The sequence below is a fragment of the Anser cygnoides genome, chromosome 6 (genome assembly GCF_040182565.1).
Source record: "Anser cygnoides isolate HZ-2024a breed goose chromosome 6, Taihu_goose_T2T_genome, whole genome shotgun sequence".
In the NCBI taxonomy this organism is placed as follows: domain Eukaryota; kingdom Metazoa; phylum Chordata; class Aves; order Anseriformes; family Anatidae; genus Anser; species Anser cygnoides.
The window spans coordinates 15421308-15441195 of NC_089878.1; the positions used below are offsets into that span (position 1 = coordinate 15421308).

A 19888-nucleotide genomic window follows, 5' to 3' on the forward strand; every position below is an offset into this window, starting at 1 on the left:
ACACTTTGTAAAGTATAGCTCATCTCCTGCTTCATTCCCTTTAAGAGCTTCTATGCCTCAGATGTTTTCTATTTTAAACAGGAAAAAAAACACAGATGTTTTGAGATAGTATTAATTTACTCAAATTTCACGTTAACAATTCAGGTTCAATGAGAGCATAAGTACAGTATTTCAAATGAATGTTGTAAGCATCAGCCCTTAGAGCTGATGTCAAGTTCCTTCCTCATCTTTAGCGGTTCACCTTCTCTGACCAGCAGCACAGAAGAGCTGAGCACAGAATTCCATTATGTTCTTTTAAATGTTTTTTTGCAATTTGTTTACTTCAAGTCAGTTCTGACAGAATAGTCCTTTCTTGTTTACTTGCTGTTCACAGAATGAGCTAATTTTTATCAAAATAGATTATTGAAAAAACAACCCTTACATCTGTTTAGCACAGAAGCCTTCTGGATTTGGAACTGGTATTTTGTCAATTTTTAATACATTCTTATTGCTGACTATGTAACTCTCCAGTATCTGTGCTCGTATCTCTTAGAGAAGACAATGATATTCCTGTACGGTAAAGCACACTACAAATGTACTTTCCTTTTAGTTCATTCAGTTTGATCTAAAACAGCTACCTTGAGTAATAACTAATATCGATATTGCCTTACAGCATATGACTGTTAGATTTTAATCACTAGGTTTTGTCAGTCTGATTAAGCAATTAAACTGCTTAACTGAAAACCAAAGATAATTGATTTATATGAAGGTACTAAGAAATTCTATTTGAAACTTAAGAATAATTCCCTACCCAAGATAACAAAAGCACATTTACAAAAGCACATTTCAGTATTAGTGGTTGTAGTATTGTTGGCCATTTCGTTGTTTATTGATTCCATTTACTTGAGCGCTCATTCCTGGTTTCCATTTTCTAAAAATCACTAACAAAATGGGCACTCTCTCCTGCTAATGCAGATTACACTGCAAGTGAAGACTTCATCTACTGTAAGCGTAACTCACCATTAAACAAGGGAAAAGAATTGCTGCTTCTGCTTCTTTAGCTATAAAAACTTTCTTAACAATGTGTAAATTCCCTTCTTTCACTTTGGACCATAAGGAAATTGCTCTAAAAAAAGAGGAAAGACAGAAGGAAGGAGGTAAAGTTGTAATGCCAAGTCATGTAGATCTGAAAGGAGTTAATTCTGCAGAAACATTTATTGTCACTGAGGTCTGAGGAAGACTGAAATGCGTGGGACTACCTGCAAGGTAAGTAACCACTCCAAACAGAAAACAAGGGCAGAGTTAGCTCCGCAACTGGTAATTTTTATGCTTCTCTTTCTCTAGGTAACCAATTCCTGCATCCTCAGTTGAAATGAATAAGTAAACATAATAATAGGTGTCAGAACCATGCCAGGGCTCCACTAAAGAAAAACAAAAAAAAGGAAAGAGGGTTGTGTTGATCTGCTTAGGCAGTGCTAGGAAGCTGTGGTGTTTCTCATCAAACAGAAGTTAGGTGAGTATGTTATTCTGGCTTGAAGCAAATCGAATACACATCTGCATCTCTTATCACTAATAACATTCACTGCCTACGTGTAATTCCTCTGTTGCTCAGGTGTCTTGCAGGGCCAGGGAGCAGTATGAAAGACAGTTAAACTAATCACAGACACATACCACTGTGCTGACTGCTGAGTGCTCAGGTCAGAATTTTAAAAGATGACTTATGGGCTCTTCCATGAGGGGAAGAAGGGTAGAAAAAGAAAAAACAAACCAGGTAAGCAGGTAATTTAGGTAGGGATCAGATTTTATAAGATATTAAGTACTTGTCCTCTGAAAGTGACATGCTTTAGGGTTTCATCTTCAATCTTGTGCCTTATATTACGTGACCTCCAATTTATTTACATTAGCTAAGATTCTTAATCTTTTTATACTACCACTCCATATTGTTCCAAATCCAGAGGTTTAGACCCAGAATTAGCTACTTAATGTCAAAATGATTCTTTAAACCATATGTGGTTTATAGAGTGCAGCAGGATCTTTCTGCATAGAGTGTGCCATATTAATAAAGACACATTTTTATTTGTTTACTCATACAGTAATACCGTATCTACTACATACTAAATAAAATGCATAATTTATTTGTGTTTCCATGTCTGATTTTCTGAAAAGGCTCATGAAATTTTAATTCAAGTGGTTACAGCAACAGACTATGTATTAAAATTATATACAAAGAAAAAAGACCTTAAAAGAATACTATTAACGTTGCAAAGTAAAACTCTTGGGCTTGCAGAATACCACAGCAGAGGTGTCCATTGTTAACTTCTTTCTCTATGCATGCAGTGTAATAGACTTTCCTTTTATGACTCAAATACATGATGACAATTTTATTTACAGAGCTCCAGCTTCCTTCTTTCAGGAAAGATCGACTAACGTTTTCTTCCACATGTACAACAATTTCCCCCCTTTCTTATTTGATTCGCTTTAATATCTGCTCTGACAACAGCGTCTAACAGTTCTTCATGTATCTTTCCCTGAAACACCTTATACAGCTGTAGGATGCTTTGCTTTGGTGCCTTTTTTTTTTTTTTGAGACAAAACCCTAATGAATTCATTTCTATAATGTTATTTTATGACATATGAGTACTGTCTGTCTTGGGGACAATGAACTGAAACAAAGGGATGAAGATCAATTCAGGTTTGCATTTTAAGATTCTTGAGACCTGGTTCTCCTTGCTCTCCGCACACTCTTCTGGTGCTTAGCACGTAGTATGTCGTGGGCTCAGAGCACTATCACCACTGACTTTGGCTGCAGCCTGAAAAAGATGTGGCCTTTCTGCAAATCAGCATACAGGCAGGTCAGGCACCAACGAAGTGAAGAGCATGCCATATCCTGGCAGTTCGGTTTAAGGAACTTCTCTCCACAGCAATTCCGAGATATGGGTATGGCCAGAAAATATTTCAAGTTGTACTTAATGAATAGAAAACAGAAACTTCCCCTCCCCCCCCCCTCAGAATCCTCTACATTATTATCATTGTATACTGCAACCATGATATACCAACCGACCATACACTTAGCTTCAATAGTACATGAGGTGAGGGTTGAGCCTTACACAAAACAGCCTTCTTTACACTTAAGCAGATCCACCTTGTGCTCTGGAAGTAAAAGTTTTTGGGGACAAATAAGGTTTTGATTATACAGTCTCACAGCATCAGCATAGACTAAAAGGGGCCAGACAGTCCTTGCTAACACATCCTGACAGCTAGCATTTCCTACTTCAGACACCCTTCACTTTCAAACTCGTACACTATTTTAACATAGTTGGTGAATTTTTAAATATATATATTACGGTGAGGGTGACAGAACACTGGAACAGGCTGCCCAGGAGGGCTGTAGAGTCTCCTTCTGCAGAGACTTTCAAAACCTGCCTGGACACGTTCCTGTGTGACATGATTTAGGTGTTCCTGCTCCAGCAGGGGGGATTGGACTCGATCTTTCAAGGTCCCTTCCACTCCCTAATATTCTGTGGCTCTGTGATATATATATATATATATATATATCATAATACATTTTATTATATAATATATATATATTATTTCTTTAAGAAAAGCAGAAATTTCTTTAGTGCAACTGCCACCCTATTCTCTCCCACCCATTTGGTTTCTGGATGCAGTGTCGTCCAGGATCAGCACAACCTTAGTCTCCTCCTCCCCTGCTTATGCCACCCTTTCCCACACTGCACCTTCTCACCTGCCACGTGCCCAACCTCCCTGTGTTCCCACCCTCAGCATCCTCTTCTAGCCCCTGGCACCCTTCTAGCTTGCTTTCTTCCCAGCCCTTGCCATATGTTCTTACTTTTTCCTCTCATAAACAAAAACAAATATCAAAGTTATTTTAGGGAGGGGGGGAAAAGGCAGACATTCCCCACCTCAAATGACACTTGAATGGAAATGGCTCACATATTGCAGAATCTGTGATAGGATGTGTCATGCATGACAGCTAACAGGTGATAACATAGTGACAACTGCACACTGCACCAATACTTTATATATGAGAAGAGAAAAGAAAAAGCAAACCATGAGTAGTAGGAGAACAAAATGATTTTTTCGTTATCATTTACCTACATTTCCTATGGGGCAGCAGAAAAAAAGTAACTAAAAGAAATAATTATTTCTCATATTTTTTGTGTCTGTATTCGGTCTCTTATTATGAACTTAGATTGTGAACTATCATTTGTAGCTGTTTTGTGATGTACATTTCAGTAATAAGTACTGAGCTATTTAAGCTGACAATTTAGTCCTGAAGGTAATGCTCATTCTTTTTTTGTACTTATAAAATTAAAACTGGTGGGTATGTTTGTTAAACTCTAGAAACTTCGATCAAACCATTTTGTCCCGTCCCCCCCCCCCCCCCCCCCCGAAGTAAGCATCTGGGCAGATTATGAAACAATAAAAACAGAGGCATCTGAATAACTGCACTATATTGGATTTCTCTTTTATAATGTTTCTGTTTGTCAACAGCAGTATTTCAACTGGCAACCAAAAGAAACCCCAGCCCTTTTCTGAATACAGGAATTTATGCCAACTGCAGATAGGAGGAAAAATTGTAATTACACCAAAAAAAACAACAAACAAATCAATGATATAGCCTCTGTTCTGGTCCCACTGCACCACTCCCACAGCACAGAGAGGCTTGAAAACTGTCTCAGTTTTAACAACTTGACAGCAAGTTAACTGAGGCTTTTGTTTGCAGTCTTTGCAAATACAATCAGCCTTCAATGATGGATGCAAGCTTCTAACACCAAGTTCTAGCTGTCAGTTCCCCCCATTTGCCAGGTCCCGACTGCAGCACTGGAAAGGAACCGAACCCTGCGTACACTCTCAGTGGTGAAGAGTCAGGGTCTTGATGCTGGAAATTATTATTCTGAACTACTATTCTGAACTTGGGCAATTAGCATCTGCTTCTCTCCCGTGAATTCTTTGCTTTGCTCCAAGCCCACTATTCACACTTAAACAGAATGTTTCCGTCCTACTCCTTTCAGTCTGTCAACTTACCAAGTGAGCAACAAGACAACAGGAGAGAGAGAGATGGTCTCCTAAACAAACAACTAATACTTAAACACACTGTGCAAGCAGCTGTCCGCAGGACCTGACTATGACCTGCCTGCTCTCTTGGCCATGGAGGGATAAGGGGAACCACAAGCAGAACAGTAAGCAGAAGGCTCTAGGCAGATGACCAGCACAGCCAGAAGAACTCAAAGAAATAAAGATGATGTAAATATAACTGTGCTAATGTAAATATAACTGTGCTAAGTCTGCTGGTGTCCTCGGATAGCTGGAGGTGAAGCTTTCAGGTCACAGATTTGCTCACAGACAGATACCCAATCTACAAAGGTTTCTCTAGACGTAAGAACAAGCTTGAAGAGGAAGGAAAAACTACACAGGTGAAAACTAACACAAGGTGAAAACTGAAAGGGTGGGAATCAGATGTAGAATAACCTCGGTATAGGTGTCAACCTATGGGGAAAGAAATCAGCTTTTAAGTTTCCTAAAAAGAACACCAAACAAACATAAATAAGTTTGGACTTTTATCAATAGGGACCTTCTATGCACTCATAGGATTGAGATACCAATCACTATACTTATTACCTGTAGATAAAAATGATTGGAAATTGCATTACCTCAAGTAATAATAAATGCCAAGAACTGGGTAGGAAAAAACAGCCCTCATAGAACTGCAAGCACAAGTTAGTGATTCCTTCACCAAATAACAACTAGACCAACAGTGAGCTGATGATGTATCAATGGCTTGTTCTGGAGAAAGCCCAGAATACCCTGGGTCATAGCTAACCCTGTTTTGAGTAGGACACTGGACTAGATACCTCTTGAATCTTCAGTCCCAATTTGAATTCTACAATTTTTGCTGACGACACTAAACAGGGTGTCAGTGGCAATACGGAAACGGATGAGCACATAAATTGATAAAATAAATAACTGATGATGAGTGAAGTGAAATAAGAACAGTTTAAAAACAAGGTCACTTACTTTGGCACAACAAAATAAATTTCTGAGCTAGCTGAGCTCCTCAGTAAGATGTACGAACCGACACTAAGCTGTGACAACTAAAGTAATTCCACTAGAAAGAAAGAAAACCTACTGCATGAAGCTGTGATCATCTTTGTTCAAGGAAGATTTAAACGTGAAACACATATAAGGATGAGTTACCATACCAAGTGATATATTTAACAGGCAAAAGTAAGGCTGATGAGAAATTTAATCTATTGAGACATTAGGTGGAAAGGGGATGGGGGTAAACAGTGGTATATTTCCAAAGGTCAGCATGGTGCCATTGCCTGAGGTAGGAGGAAAGTACCTGCTGGTAGTTGATGATAACTCAAGGAAGTGCTTTCTACTCTTCTGTGAAATGCTTCCCATTTGGGCTGCCACTGTATATACAGCAAAAACTCTCCCACTCTTCTATTATATGAGAAAAAAGAATTCCAGTAGGGCACTTAATCAGAAATGATATTCTGGGTACTTTTGGAGTGCTGTGCAGGTAAGTGCTAAGTAGCGTTGCTGTACTGAAAAGACCCACTAAAAATAATGCTATTTCATGAGACATACAAATAACAATGTAATTCTTTTCTTCAAAGTTAATTTCTGAACCATATTGCTGTGCACAGCTTTTATTACATGAAGATGCACATTAATAAATAGCATCAACAATTCATTTTATACAATACAACCTAATTTCAAATGTTATGGAAGGTAAACACTATACTAGATATTATTCCAGAAGCGAGCTGGACTAGAAATATCAATTACTGGTAGCTACTTTCAAAATCCTTCTTATTGATATGGCAACATGACAGAAGTTTGAAATTAAAAAAATAAATAAAAAAAATCGTTAAAAGGGGAAAATTATAAATGTTTCCCTGTCTATAGTCAAGCCTCAAAAGGTAAGGTAACTGGTAAATACATGGTATTACGAAATAAAAACAAACACCACAATCCCCAACAAACACAACAGTTCAAGCTTTTTTGGGGGTATGTCATTTTCAACTTTTCGTCGGCCAGTTTAACCATACAAGAAAGTGTCCCCTACCCCACTTCAGCCAACAGCTCATTTAATTCAGAGCTCTTCTTGCTACATCTCATACTCCAAAATGCAAGTTAGAGGGCCAGATGTATTATCTGGGAAGTTTTCCAAATTCATTAACTCCTTGGCACCAATGACTTCAGGATACTCTCTGCCAGCACTGAATATTATGCCCTGCAAAAGCCCAGCTCCTGGAGGGAAAGGATTAATAAAATGAGGGATTCGTCAGTGTCTGTTGGTCTTTTTGGTCACAACAAGCCACTAAAAGAACCACAGTAGCTGCCAACACTGATCACAGCCAATTTCGCAGTACCTAGTACTCTGAAGGTCTTTCCTAAACATCTGCAGATCATTCACCACAAAGCTTGAAAAAAGTGCAGATAGTGTTTGAAGGAACACAAAACCAGAGAAAGGCCTGGCAGGAAGTTATAACTGCAGAGAGTGGTAAACATGATGCAAGCGCACTAGGATCTCCTCTGTACTTTCTCCTCAGTTACAGAAGATGTAATCTAAAGCAACTCATTCTGCCTTCTGAAATGGATGCAGTCTTGCTGCCAGCTGCTAAAGGGCTGATGACTGAAGAGTCCCAGCAATGGAGGAGACCTGATGGGTCCACTTGCTGGTTTCAGCTTTCTTCTAAGGGCTAAGGAGGGAGTTACACGAAGGAAACCAGCCAAGTGTCAGTCACATAGGCACTTTCATGGGCCATCTCTTCAGGTGCCATCACCAAAAAGGTTGTCTGATTTAAAGATCAATGTACAAGAGGTCCCCACAATTTTAAATACTGAAGTTTTGCTGGCTGCTGTGCTTTACTTTAAATCTCCACTGTTTGAATAGAAAGCACACCAAATTTACATATGCTTTACATTTCCTCAAACTTATCATTTCTTACTCTTTGATTAGGATTAACGCCAGCTTTCGTGTTTTACATTCTGCCATCTGCAATCACTTCAAATTTAGTAACAATCCTTATCATCGCCCTGAGTATATTCCAGGATCCAGAGACTCCAATATCTCCAGTTCTAATAACCACTTCTGCAGAATAGCAATACTGTGAGACTGTCCTAACACAGTTATACTACCTCAGCTTTCAGAGGCTTTATTTCTGCCTGATGTAGCACTGCTCATATAGACACATCCACTGTATTTACAAGTTCTCCCACCCTCACATCAGAAAAAACCTGAAATATGACAGTTGAAAGCAACAACTTAAAGCAGAAACTTTCAGCTAATACATGAAATGTGGCAGGTTCAGCACCGATAGTCATAGGGAAAAGTATCACCAGATTTCAGGAAGAGAATGAATGTCCCAAACAGCCTACATCTGATATATTATACCAGCACCACACCATTTGCCAGAGTATTTCAGCTTGCAACAAATACAGACTTCTGCAGGAATACCTTCAGTTCACTGCAAGCTGAGGCAGACCACAGGAAGATGATACTATCAGGCCTTACAGTAAATAGACACATTCCTTACACTTATTAAAAGTCTGCACTTTTATTTAATTTTATGCTACTACAGCATTGTTTATTTGCTTGTTTTGTTTTTTTGTTGTTGTTGTGGTTGTTGGTTTTCTTTAATTGTCTCTTCACCTGCTTCACTGAATTCTGCACAGAACAATGCTCAGAAATATGGACTAGCAGGAGAAATAGCAACTGTAAAGTGTAAACATTAAAATACACCCACAGTTAATAAAGCAATATGTCCAGAATCACTTCAGAAAGAGGAGAAAACAAAAAAAGGAGGTAGAACAAGTGCAAATGCACAAGCATCTTGGCTGGAAAAATTTTTGTGTGTTGGAATCATACAGCAACTATAACGCTGGAGCATTAAATTTCCCAGCGCATTATACAAAGTTCCTGTCCCTTTCTCTGCTCCTGGGGTGAGAAATACTCCCCAGGGAAAAAAGGCTATTTACTTTGCAACCCCTAGATGTCAACAATTCACACTGGCTAATTCATAGTTCCCATACCGCTACGATGTGATGGAAATAAATTAAATCTTTCACCTCCTTATTTTTAAAGACTGCAGTTTGGGTATCTGCCAGACCAGGCATTTTCCTCTGAGAAAAGACCATCATTAGTGCCATGCAGATTTTCCACTCTAAGTTTATCCATGTGGAAGAAAGAGGCATTCCTGACACCCAAAATTGCTCTCCAATATCTTGGTTTAATACTTTCTGTTGCAGCTCTAGCTGGCATTTCCCTAGCTATGCATTCGCTGGAGTGCTCTGTGTAGTTCCTAACCACAGGAAGTCTGAATTTTCATTTCACGGGGGTCGAATTGAAATACCTGTCTTTGGTATGTTTTCAGGACACAAGCTTCTTTCACAGAGAAGCTCAAGTTGTCCAGGACTTTTAGGTAGATGTATACACACTTCTGTCCTTAAAGTGGGAACATGGAAATGACTTCCATTGTTTAATCTAGCTTTTTTGTCGCCTTTTTTTTTTTTTTTTTTAACACCACTTTTGTAGTACAGATGCTGGGTGAGACAGTGAAATAAAGGATTCCACTGAATCTATGCTTTTACAGTGTCATTTTTTCTCTGGTCCAGCAGCTTTCCGTGATCACCTGGATCACCACATCCAGTCCCAATGGTTCTAAACAAAAATCTTTCCTCATTCTGTCAGAGCTGCTGTCTTACTCTGACTGGCACTTATGAAAGCTTCTCCTTGCTTGTCAGATTCAACTGCTCCCAAGGACAGCTCAACCACCTCTCATCGCCTTAGGGGAGGACCAGATGCAAAGCATAGCAGCCTGAACACAGCTAGAAGATGGCCACAGCCCTTTAACCAGCAAGTAACAACACATGGCCAAAAATACACAAAACCAAGTTTAGCTGGCCATTAAATAAATTTCTCTTAGTATATAAAGAAAACTCACTTTCAGTTTAGTCTTCGAGACAAGAAATAGAGACTCAAACTTGCTCCCCCACTTCCCTTCTTTCAGCACAAAGACATGTCTGAAGAACTGCAAATCTTCTTTCATCCATGCTTTCTCTCTCAGATGCATCTCTCTACCACCTCCCACCCCGGCCAACTTCCTTCAGCTCAGGCTGATCCCAGGATCAAAAACAGTCAGTTACAAAATCGCCCTCTCTTCTCCAGAACTTCCTTTTCCTTGCTCCCTTGGCTAAACCAGAAGAATACTGTTCTTTTTTGTAGAATTATTTCTTCTGCTAGGTAAGCTCCCCACAGCAGCTCACCATGGAATTACGAGAAGAATAATGCTTACACAGGGGGGAAAGGGGCAGGAACACATGGCCAGGCATTTATGAATACAAAGGTATCATGAGACTCCTCATTTGGAGACAGGAAAACATTAAATCAACTATGCTATGTTATAAAACCTTTAATAACAGACCCTTGGCTTTGTAACCTTGCTGCAGTTGTTCTACGTTCAGCCCTGCTCTAGATCCTAAATCTCACACATGAACATTGGGGGAAACAGGTTTCTCCTGCAAGTTTGTTGCTGCAGGCAGCAGCTCAGATCTATTCATTTTAATGACTGCAGTTCAAAGAAAGATCAACGGGCACTACACCTCCGTATCTTAACTCAATGCACACTAAGAGTCAGTCACAGAACACAAAGATAATTCATAAAATTGAAAAGAATAAATGATTTGAGAAGATTCTTGCAATTCAAGGATGAGACAGCAAGGATGCTCTTCCTTTTGCAGAGGTTTATTGACATTTTGTATTCCCTGTTCCTGGCACTACTGAGAAAGTAATTGTATCCATGGTGAGTAAAATACCACCTCTCTGTATTATTATTTTTTTAAATCAGTGTAAATTTGGCATTTGAAATTTTTAAGGGTATGGCTTAACATGTCAGATAAATTGATCTACTAGCCAGGTGCCTCTGAAAGGCACAATTCCCATGTCCATCCATTTGCAGTTTCCCTTCTGCTGACACGAGAGCTTGCCTCTCTCAGAAGAGTGGTTCAGGGAGGTAAGCCCACTTTTTCTTTCTTGTATTATTTTTTTGCTGGTTTAGTGCTCTCAACAGCTAAGCTGTAGGACTTGAATAAAAGAAATAATGGGAACCAGGCAGCTGAAGGTAGGTGGGAAGGTGACTAAATAAGCCTCTTTGGACATCAGCAAGCTTTTAGATTAATGCTGTAACATCAAACTGCACCCTCAAATGAGGGATTTTTTTACTTCTGTATTTTTTGTATCAACAGTTGACTTTCTCAGGACCTAACATAAAAGGGGTCACAACAATCATCATCACACAGCTAATAAAGTCTTCAAAAACAAATAAAAAATATCAGAAGAAGACTTACAGCTGCTGAGTTACTGGGGGCACAAAACCATTCCTCTCAGAGTAGAAGTGATAGCTAGTTTCCTTCCACAGAAGAAAACCATCTAACTAGGTTATCCTTGAGAGCTGTTTATCAGCCACACAGACCTGGCAGGCAAGAGAGACTGCAAAGACAGCCAGCCTGGCATTCAGAAATTATTCCAAAAAACAAACTGCTCTTGACTCAAATCCAATGATACAACAAATTCTGTTAATTTGGAATAATTGTTTGAAGTACAACAACTGAAGCGTTCAGCCTTCCTTTTCCTGAGTCAATGAAAAATCCAACTTCTCATGCAGGAGTACGTACAATTTGACAAGAGAGGTTGCTGTATCAGTCCCCTTTTCAATAGCCTCTTAAAAATAACTGATATCTGGAGTGTCCAGTTTGAGCTTCTCTTCCTAGATCAGAAAATACAAGAACTCAACAAGAATTCTAATGCTGTTTTCATCTCATTTCAATATGCTTTCTTATCTCTGACAGGTTAAACTACACAAAGTTCCAACAGACAAACAAACATTTTTCCTACTAAACATTTATACTTTAACCCTAACACTGTAAACACTAGATGAAAAAGTTTTCTCAAATTCTACCTCTTAAGAGTCACCACCACTCCCAGCACTAGCCAACGTAGATTAGAACAATCCGTAACATGGAAATCATTATATACATAAAAAATAAAAATAAAAATCAAGTCCACTAAAGAAAGGGTAGTAAAGCCATATTGGCATAGAGTACTAAGTACATTAATGTTATCTTCCTGGTTTCATTAGACACATTGTGTTTGAAAAGAAGACAAAAAAAGATGAGTAGGCAGAAATTGAGTAAAAGCTAAGCATTTTAACTCTAACAAATACTTATAACCCACAACTACATAATAGATTCTATGTAACATCTTTGACTTCAGACCTTACCAATTATAAGTACAAAAGAAAACATTAATTCCGCAACTGATGTGCAGGGAAAAGGAATCTTATTTTTTGTTCCTTGGCTGCATAAGTGAATACAGGTTCTCAGATGTCAACAACTACTTTGGAAATACACAGACCAGAAGAATGCTTTGCTTGAAATATAATCATAATTACTACTAATAATAGATACAGCAGAAAATAATCATCTATGAAGAGAAGCCAAAAATAAAAGAATGAAATTCTTTTGAAATATATTTCCAGCAATAGATCAGCAAGCTTAATGCATACCTTAAGATTCAAATCTTAGAGGAACATGGTATATGGGTAACCCACTGCACTGAACCATCACAGAAAGATAGTTGCGTTAGTTTTGTGTCAGTCAAGCTGAAATAGCGCAGAGCTCCACATTGGTTGAATTAAGGGAAAATCACTTTGTTCAGCTTCCGGAGCTGCCACAGTTTGCTTGCCTCCAGTACCCAAACCAACACTTGTGGGTTAGGTTTAGTATACCTGCTAAGGTATACTGCAGTCTAAAAGCAGGCTATTCGTCATTCACACTTACAAGAATGATTGACATAGCTATGTATCATACTCTTATTATCAAAGAGAAATAAAATGAACTAAAATCAGCCTTTTTCTCCTCTCACAAATACAAAGGCAATTGTCAGATTCTATGTGCCACAAACTTTCAGTTAGCGGCATGGTCCATGTCTGCATAGGCACTTCACTTGCATATGCCAGGCAGCTCAGCCATTTCCACAAGTCTTTTTGACTGTGGTGGGGATAGATGTAGTTACTATATAAATCTTCGTGAACTTTGTATTAAACCCAATGCCTCCTTTGAAAAGCTCAGCTGTAATGAAATTGAGAGCTGTGAGAAGGCTTATTTAATAAAATTATGAGATTTGTCAAGAGGAGAGGAGAATGCCACTTCCTTAGACACTCTGACATAATTGTGTTACCTGGAAATCAAAAGCCAAACAGAAGCCAAACTTGCTACAATGGCACTGGTCTCATTCTATCCAAACATGCCCATGCCCATCCACTCAGCTTTCTGTAGTCCCTCCTATTCTCACCACTAGCACCGAGCAAAATCCTTGGTTAAAAGAAAGCATTTTGTGCAACATAAGTATGCATAAACCACCAGATTTTGTTTGTGTCCCACCAGCTCAAACTTCGCATGATCCTTCTGGTTTAAAAAGAAAATTTCTCCAGTTTTGCCTTCCTTTCTAAATCTGAACTCAAATTGCAGCAATAAGCTTAGCCTAGCACTTACTCACACTTTTATCAGAACTATCTTCAACATGCTAGATCCCGATTGCACCAGACCCTATCCTGTCCCTGTGAAAAATATCCAGTTCTTAAAATCATGTTGTTTTTATATTTGCAAACTTACCGGTGACAAGGCATACCTACGGTTACTAGAATGGAATAATCTACAGTATATAAGTTTTATAACAGCTCTTCTACTCTCACAAACACTTCTGAAAAATGGTTCTGGTGTTCAAATATGTCAGGCACAATGTTAAATGGTAACCCAGAGCCATCCTGCAATGGAGGCTCAGAACACAGATGGGGATCATCCTGTCTTAAAGTCAAAGGGAAGATTTAGTTCTATACTTGTTTGGGTACAACCTCAGTGCCACAAATTTATTTCATTTACCAATGCAACCACAGCTTTCGCAATAGTCAGGAGAGCCTTTCCTGAAGGTAAGGATGGGGCTTAATCCATTGCACTTTCCATACCCAATCCCAGTGGGTCATATAAAATTTAGCAATAACCCTAACTTTTCTACTACTGCTGTCCTAAACCATGCTATCTTAATTGTCATCCTAACCTTAATGAAACCACAGTAAGATATATCTAGTACAGAATGATTCCTGTCATTAAAGGACGCAAAGATGCACCAAGACCTTTAACCTACTTTATTCCAAGCAAACTCCAGTCCTAATCTGAATCCCATCTGAACAACAACTCAGTTACCGTACGAAGCACCAGTGACTGACTACCAGAGGAGCCTACCAGAGAGTTGGCACTCAACCCTCATCAAAGGCCTGAACTTGCAAGATTAAGCTACATACCCACCTCCTCAAACCTTCCTTCCCAGAACACCAATCCTACCCACAGAGTGAACCACAAGCAGGGTAACCACAGTGGCAGCAAAATTTACAAGGGAAAAAATTTGACCAGATGCACGCTTCAAAATACCCCACTGGGCCTTTTCCAACTCAGATCCTAACCCTATTCCTTGCCATACAGCATTAATTCAAAGTAGCCAAGGACTCGGCTTGGTGATGGAGCTATCATACATCATTCAGTCATACCTGTACCAACCTGTAGCCCAGTGACATGCATAGCAGCCAGCAAGAAAATAAGATCAACTCATCTTGTCTCAGAACTGTCTCCAAATATACTCTGAGCCAAAAGCATGGTCTAGAGACATTAAAATAAAAATAGGAAAGCTTTTTTGCCCATTTTGCTAATTAATATGTCAGAGCTCATAAAGAAAGACTCATCAGCTTTTCTCCAGCACTGCATCATCTGAAAGAGCTGTGTCAGCAGAGACCTCAGCAGACAGTCAATACATATTAAAAGTGTCCTAAGCAGTAATTCAGAACAAGAAAAGAATTTTGGAAAAGAAAATAGCTGTGAAGAATTCAGTATTCTCTTCCAGTATTTGATATAAATCAGATTACGCGTGATGAAAAAACAATCCTGCCCTTTGCTAGCTGTCCTGTAATTGCTTTTCTAAAATGCTAAGAGTTCATGAAAAACAGAACTAATATTCACTGATTTTTCATTTCTGTAAGTTTTCTGTAATATAGAGGCACCACTTGTCTGCTTCTCATTCTCATTACTGGAGTTGTGTGTAGGAAATGCAGATTCACCATTGCTAAGCACACAGGTAGATTACAGGGGAAAGAAAAATCCTCCTTACAGGATTCAGGAAGACAGGATGCCTTCCACACACACTTTGATTGAACTCTGGTCTTTTCCAGTAAGGGGAAGTAGGCCACATCAACACAGCATTCCAGTGCATTTTCCAACAGTAATATGTAAAGCGTTAGCAACACTAAGAACATCTGTGAGTTTTGCAGGAGTCTTCATCTTCTGAAAGGACAGGCCAGCTATGGGAACCAGAATTCACCGATGCTTTTCTACTGTATTTCTTCTTTCTGTGAAGGTGAAATACAAGAACAATTCTCCAGCCATCTTCCCAAAGAAAATGTTTACAAGTTCGGGCTGCGTCCAGACATGCTTCTAAAATCAGATCTATTTTTTACGGGGAAAAAATATGGAACTGCTGCTTGTTGGTGCAATATATAAAAAGAAGGAAAGATGGGGCTACAACTACAGATCCTTTTAATGCCTTGGTCTTCTGCAGAGTTGTGATAACACTTTTTGAAATTAATACGTGCTACCAACTCCTGAGCTGCTGCTCAGTAACATGTAATATGCAAGGAATACAGTAACTATAACCAAAAGCTGAGACTAAATGCTTCAAGAGCCACTGCCCCAGAAGGAACAGAAAGGTTATTTCCCTAGAGAGAATTACTCAACTGTGTATTTCATAGAACAAGTCATGTCGAAGGAGAGAAGGGATAATTGCATTGATTGTCAGTAGGTGATAATTAATTCTGTAGAGAAATATGTTTAATTTCCTTAAATCATCAAGAATGGGATGCAAACTCTTCTTTATGTAATGAGAAATAAAGTGTTTTGCTCCCAGCACAAGAAACTGCAATACCTCCCTTAGAGCTTTCTTAAAAAAAGGTACCTACAGGAAGGCAAGGAAAATTGTTAGGAATGAAAAATGTTAAAACAATAGTTCTGCAATGTGATGGAATGCCAACAACATGCATATATGATATAAAATTCCAAAAACTGTACAGTAAAAATAGGGATGAGGTAAAGAGAACTTAATGTTCTTGAACAATTTTTAAAATAAATACTTTAAATGAACAACAAGAAAGTTTAAAGTACATCTTGATTTCGTATTTTGAAGGATAGGAAATGGAACATAGGGGAGAGGGGAGGCGCAACACATGCTTTTCAACAGTATTTGAATAGTATGTAAAGTGGACAGAACCAAGAAAATCATTCACACTCTATCCTTCTCAGAAGTAGCTAGCTCCTTTCATTCTAAAGGAGAATAATAATAAAGAATAATAAAAAAATAGTCACAAACTGTAGGATATTTTGGCTCTATTGCTTAGGTGATCATTGATTTCAGCCTATTGAAAAAAGATCTTAGCTACATTCAAGAGGTCTATGAGGGGTAAGTAACGCAAACAAGCCAGAAGTCAGTAAGCACGGGCCCACATTTTCATATAAAATTATTAGGTGTCTTCAAACAGAAAAATTTGGAAGCTGGTGTTTTCAATGATCTGGAGAAATGTGCAGAAGAAAGATCAAATGCTGTTAAAAATGATACGAAGCTTAACATATCTGTAACAACTGACTGCCAAAGAGCTGTGATCTCACCAGGTTTCCTTCCAAAATTCTTTGATAGCAGTAAATTCCACTGATCTTTGGAAAACTGCATGATATTGCATGTTTATAGTCGTTTTTCTGCATAGGAAAAAAAAACAAGGGCAATGCCCTTAGCTTCTCCTAGTAGAGAAGATCATTTCTTTGAAGCTTTCACATTCCCAAAACAAAAAGTTGAAAGAAGTTTCTTCCCCCAGGAGTTACAAGACATATGAACTACCCCTTTATTCAGAAAGGGAAGCCAAGAGGTTCACATACTAAGGAAAGAAGCCAAAAGAATGTAGAAAGAATTTGTCTATTTTAAGTTCAGGAAAAGGTCCTCAGATAAGGAAAATCCACACCAGAGAACTACAAGATAACAGAACCAAAGGAGGACACACAGTTGTACAGAGAAGGAATACGATAAACAACCAGGAATCTCATATTCGACCTTCCTTCACATGAATTCAGCTTTTCAGTTCTATCAAAGGAGTGGAAAAAGGCAACATGCAATAATGCAGCAAAGGGGCAGCCAGAAACTTCGGGGCTTTCTAACATTAGAAGAGATTGCTGAATAACTTGAGTTTTCTAGAAAGTTTTCAAGGTTTCTCATGTCAGCTTATCTGTGTCTTGTGAAAAACTGCAGTCTTATATGACGTTTCCTTGAAATTTTTATAATACAAGAACTGCAAGTTGTACAGTACCACGGTGTGGTTTGTGCAGGTACAGTAATGACAGCAGTATGGACCTTTTTTTCTAATTTTTTATTATGATGGCCTAAAAAGTTTTAAAATAATCTACTACACAAACACAATGAAAGGAACTATGACCTTTTTTTAAATTGTAGAATATTTTTTGTATTATCTTCAATATTTCTGGTAGTAGAAGTGAAACTCAGAGCAAGGAGAAAAAGTAATATTTATGTTTTTCAAAATTTATATTGCTTAAGTCTCCACACTCCACAAGACATGTTGAACTTGCCCTGATTTGAACCCTCATCTTCTGTTTCCAGCACCTTTACTGAAAAAAAAAGTTATAGTTCTTCCTGCAAATGACTCAGCTACATACCCTGCCTGGCACACCGCAATCCCTAATTCATCGTTGCACAAGCTGAAGTCAGGCCACACAAAGTAATACCTTAATTTGCAAAGCTAGTCCCCACAGTTTCTGTAGGCTGATTTCATTTACTGCCCATACTACTTTAAAGTTGCTGTCTCTTCCTCCAAAGTAGAAGAACAGTTTACCTGATTTGCATCCAGCCAATGAACCAACTTTGCTTTCATCTGCCACTGGGGGAATAAAAGAAAAGACACAAAGATCAGAAACTTATTTAAATTCACAAGCCTTTGAAACACTGTCAAATAATTTCAGACGCGCAGCATCCTAAATCTTTAAATTACAATCATTTGTAAAAATTCCTTCCCATCCCCCCAATCCATCTGGGGTGCTTCAAAGTCCGCATACCTGAATCAAAGCCCACTGAAACCAATAAAAAACTACCAGCAGTCCTTGTGAATTACAGATCAGGACCTCCGCACTTACACACTCAAAACCGAGTTGTCAGAAGAGCAATTGCATTTGTAAATAACTCATCTTGCCAGACAAATTATGGGGCATAGGAGAGTTGTAACATTTTCAGATCAAAGACCTCAATTGGTAAAAAGAATCCAGATGTGGAAACCTTCCCAACTGCAAGACATCTCACTGACTCACAGGACCATCTGCAGACAATGAGGTCTCCAAAAAGACAATCTTTTGGAAGGCTTGCATTTTTTTTATGTTATGATTTATTTTTATCTGCTAATCATACCTGTGTAGAATTTCACATCTTATAAAGAAAGATGTTTGCAGTAGTAACAGTTTGCAGACTAGAGAACAATTTCTGAATGTAACAAAAATTGTGATTTTTCTTTAGTCACTGTAGTTCAGTTTATTATCATATATCTCATGAAAATAATTAAAACACTTTCCCAGAGGGCTGAGTGGAAGAACCAATCACTATTTCTTAAAATGAATTCCATGCAAAGAAATGGTGCTAATGTAATGTAAGGGATGATAAAACAAGCACAGGAAATGAATGTTAGGCTTGAAAGCTTATCCTTCACTGTCTGCCCAAGCACTCCCTTATATTATGCCTTAAAATGTGATTTCTTTATATGATAAAATAAATTGTCAAGTCATACCAGCAACACTATAAATATGAACATACACAAGCTTTATATAGTGATCACCATAAAAACTTTGCATACAGGGTTATCTGTAATGGTACAGGGAGATGCTATTTTCTATCCAGGGAAAAGCTGTGCAGTAGTTATTGACATTTAGCAGCCATTCCTAGGAAAAAATATCATAGTAAATGTTCTTTTATGTTGCCTCACTTTTAGGAAAGCTTTCTTTTTTTTTTTTTTTTAAAGCCCAAATCCAGTACCAGACTGGATTCATGGAATCCACAACTGGAGTCATGAATCAACACCTGACTGTTGTATCTCTTCTCCACCTTTCTAAGCTGACTGTCAACCATTTCCTCATCAGTAAAATTGACATAGTTTAATGATGTTGAGAGAGACAGATGCAAATAAAGTAAGATTAAAGTAAGACTTTGGCATGTTATGCAGAGATACTGCAAGGCAAAATATCAGTGAGGCTAGTAAAAATTAATGGTGGTTACGTACTCCTTAGTCTTTTAGCTTTTCTTTAGCTTTTTTTTTCTTAGTCTTTAGCTTTTCTTCTAGGTTTTTGTAGTACCTGGAAATGATGGTAACTATTCATATCCTTGCTATGCAGTTTAACTGATCCTGTAACTCAAAATGACCAGAAAAGGATATTGTACAAGGACAGTTCAAAATCTTTTTTGTTCCTCCTTCCCCCCAAATTTACCTCCAAGGAGAACATAGAGTTGTCACGGAAAACTTTACCGCCAAAGGTTAACATTTTGACAAGTTATGATTGTGTGAAAACAAGGAATCATAATGGAAACGTATATGCAACTTTAATTAAAATAGTCCCTAATGTCAACCACTATAATACATAATGATTACTTGGAGTAGGCTATGTTACACTACATGGGAGCTTGAAAAATAATAGATACCAAGGTTCACAGCATTTTTTTAAACTATGTTGATGATTG

At 38.3% G+C, this 19888-nt stretch overlaps 1 protein-coding gene across 6 annotated transcripts in view; it reads right to left on the reverse strand.

The window, feature by feature from the left end:
• The window catches only part of PARD3B (par-3 family cell polarity regulator beta), a 399412-nt gene that overhangs the window by 153073 nt on the left and 226451 nt on the right, over positions 1-19888 (reverse strand). For 5 of the 6 annotated variants that reach the window (XM_066999115.1, XM_066999113.1, XM_066999111.1 and 2 more), the window contains one exon: positions 18006-18050. The exons of the other annotated variant lie outside the window; for it this stretch is intronic. In XM_066999115.1, coding sequence (XP_066855216.1) covers positions 18006-18050 — 45 coding nt within the window. The remainder of the gene's footprint in view (positions 1-18005; positions 18051-19888) is intronic. 6 annotated transcript variants of the gene reach the window in all.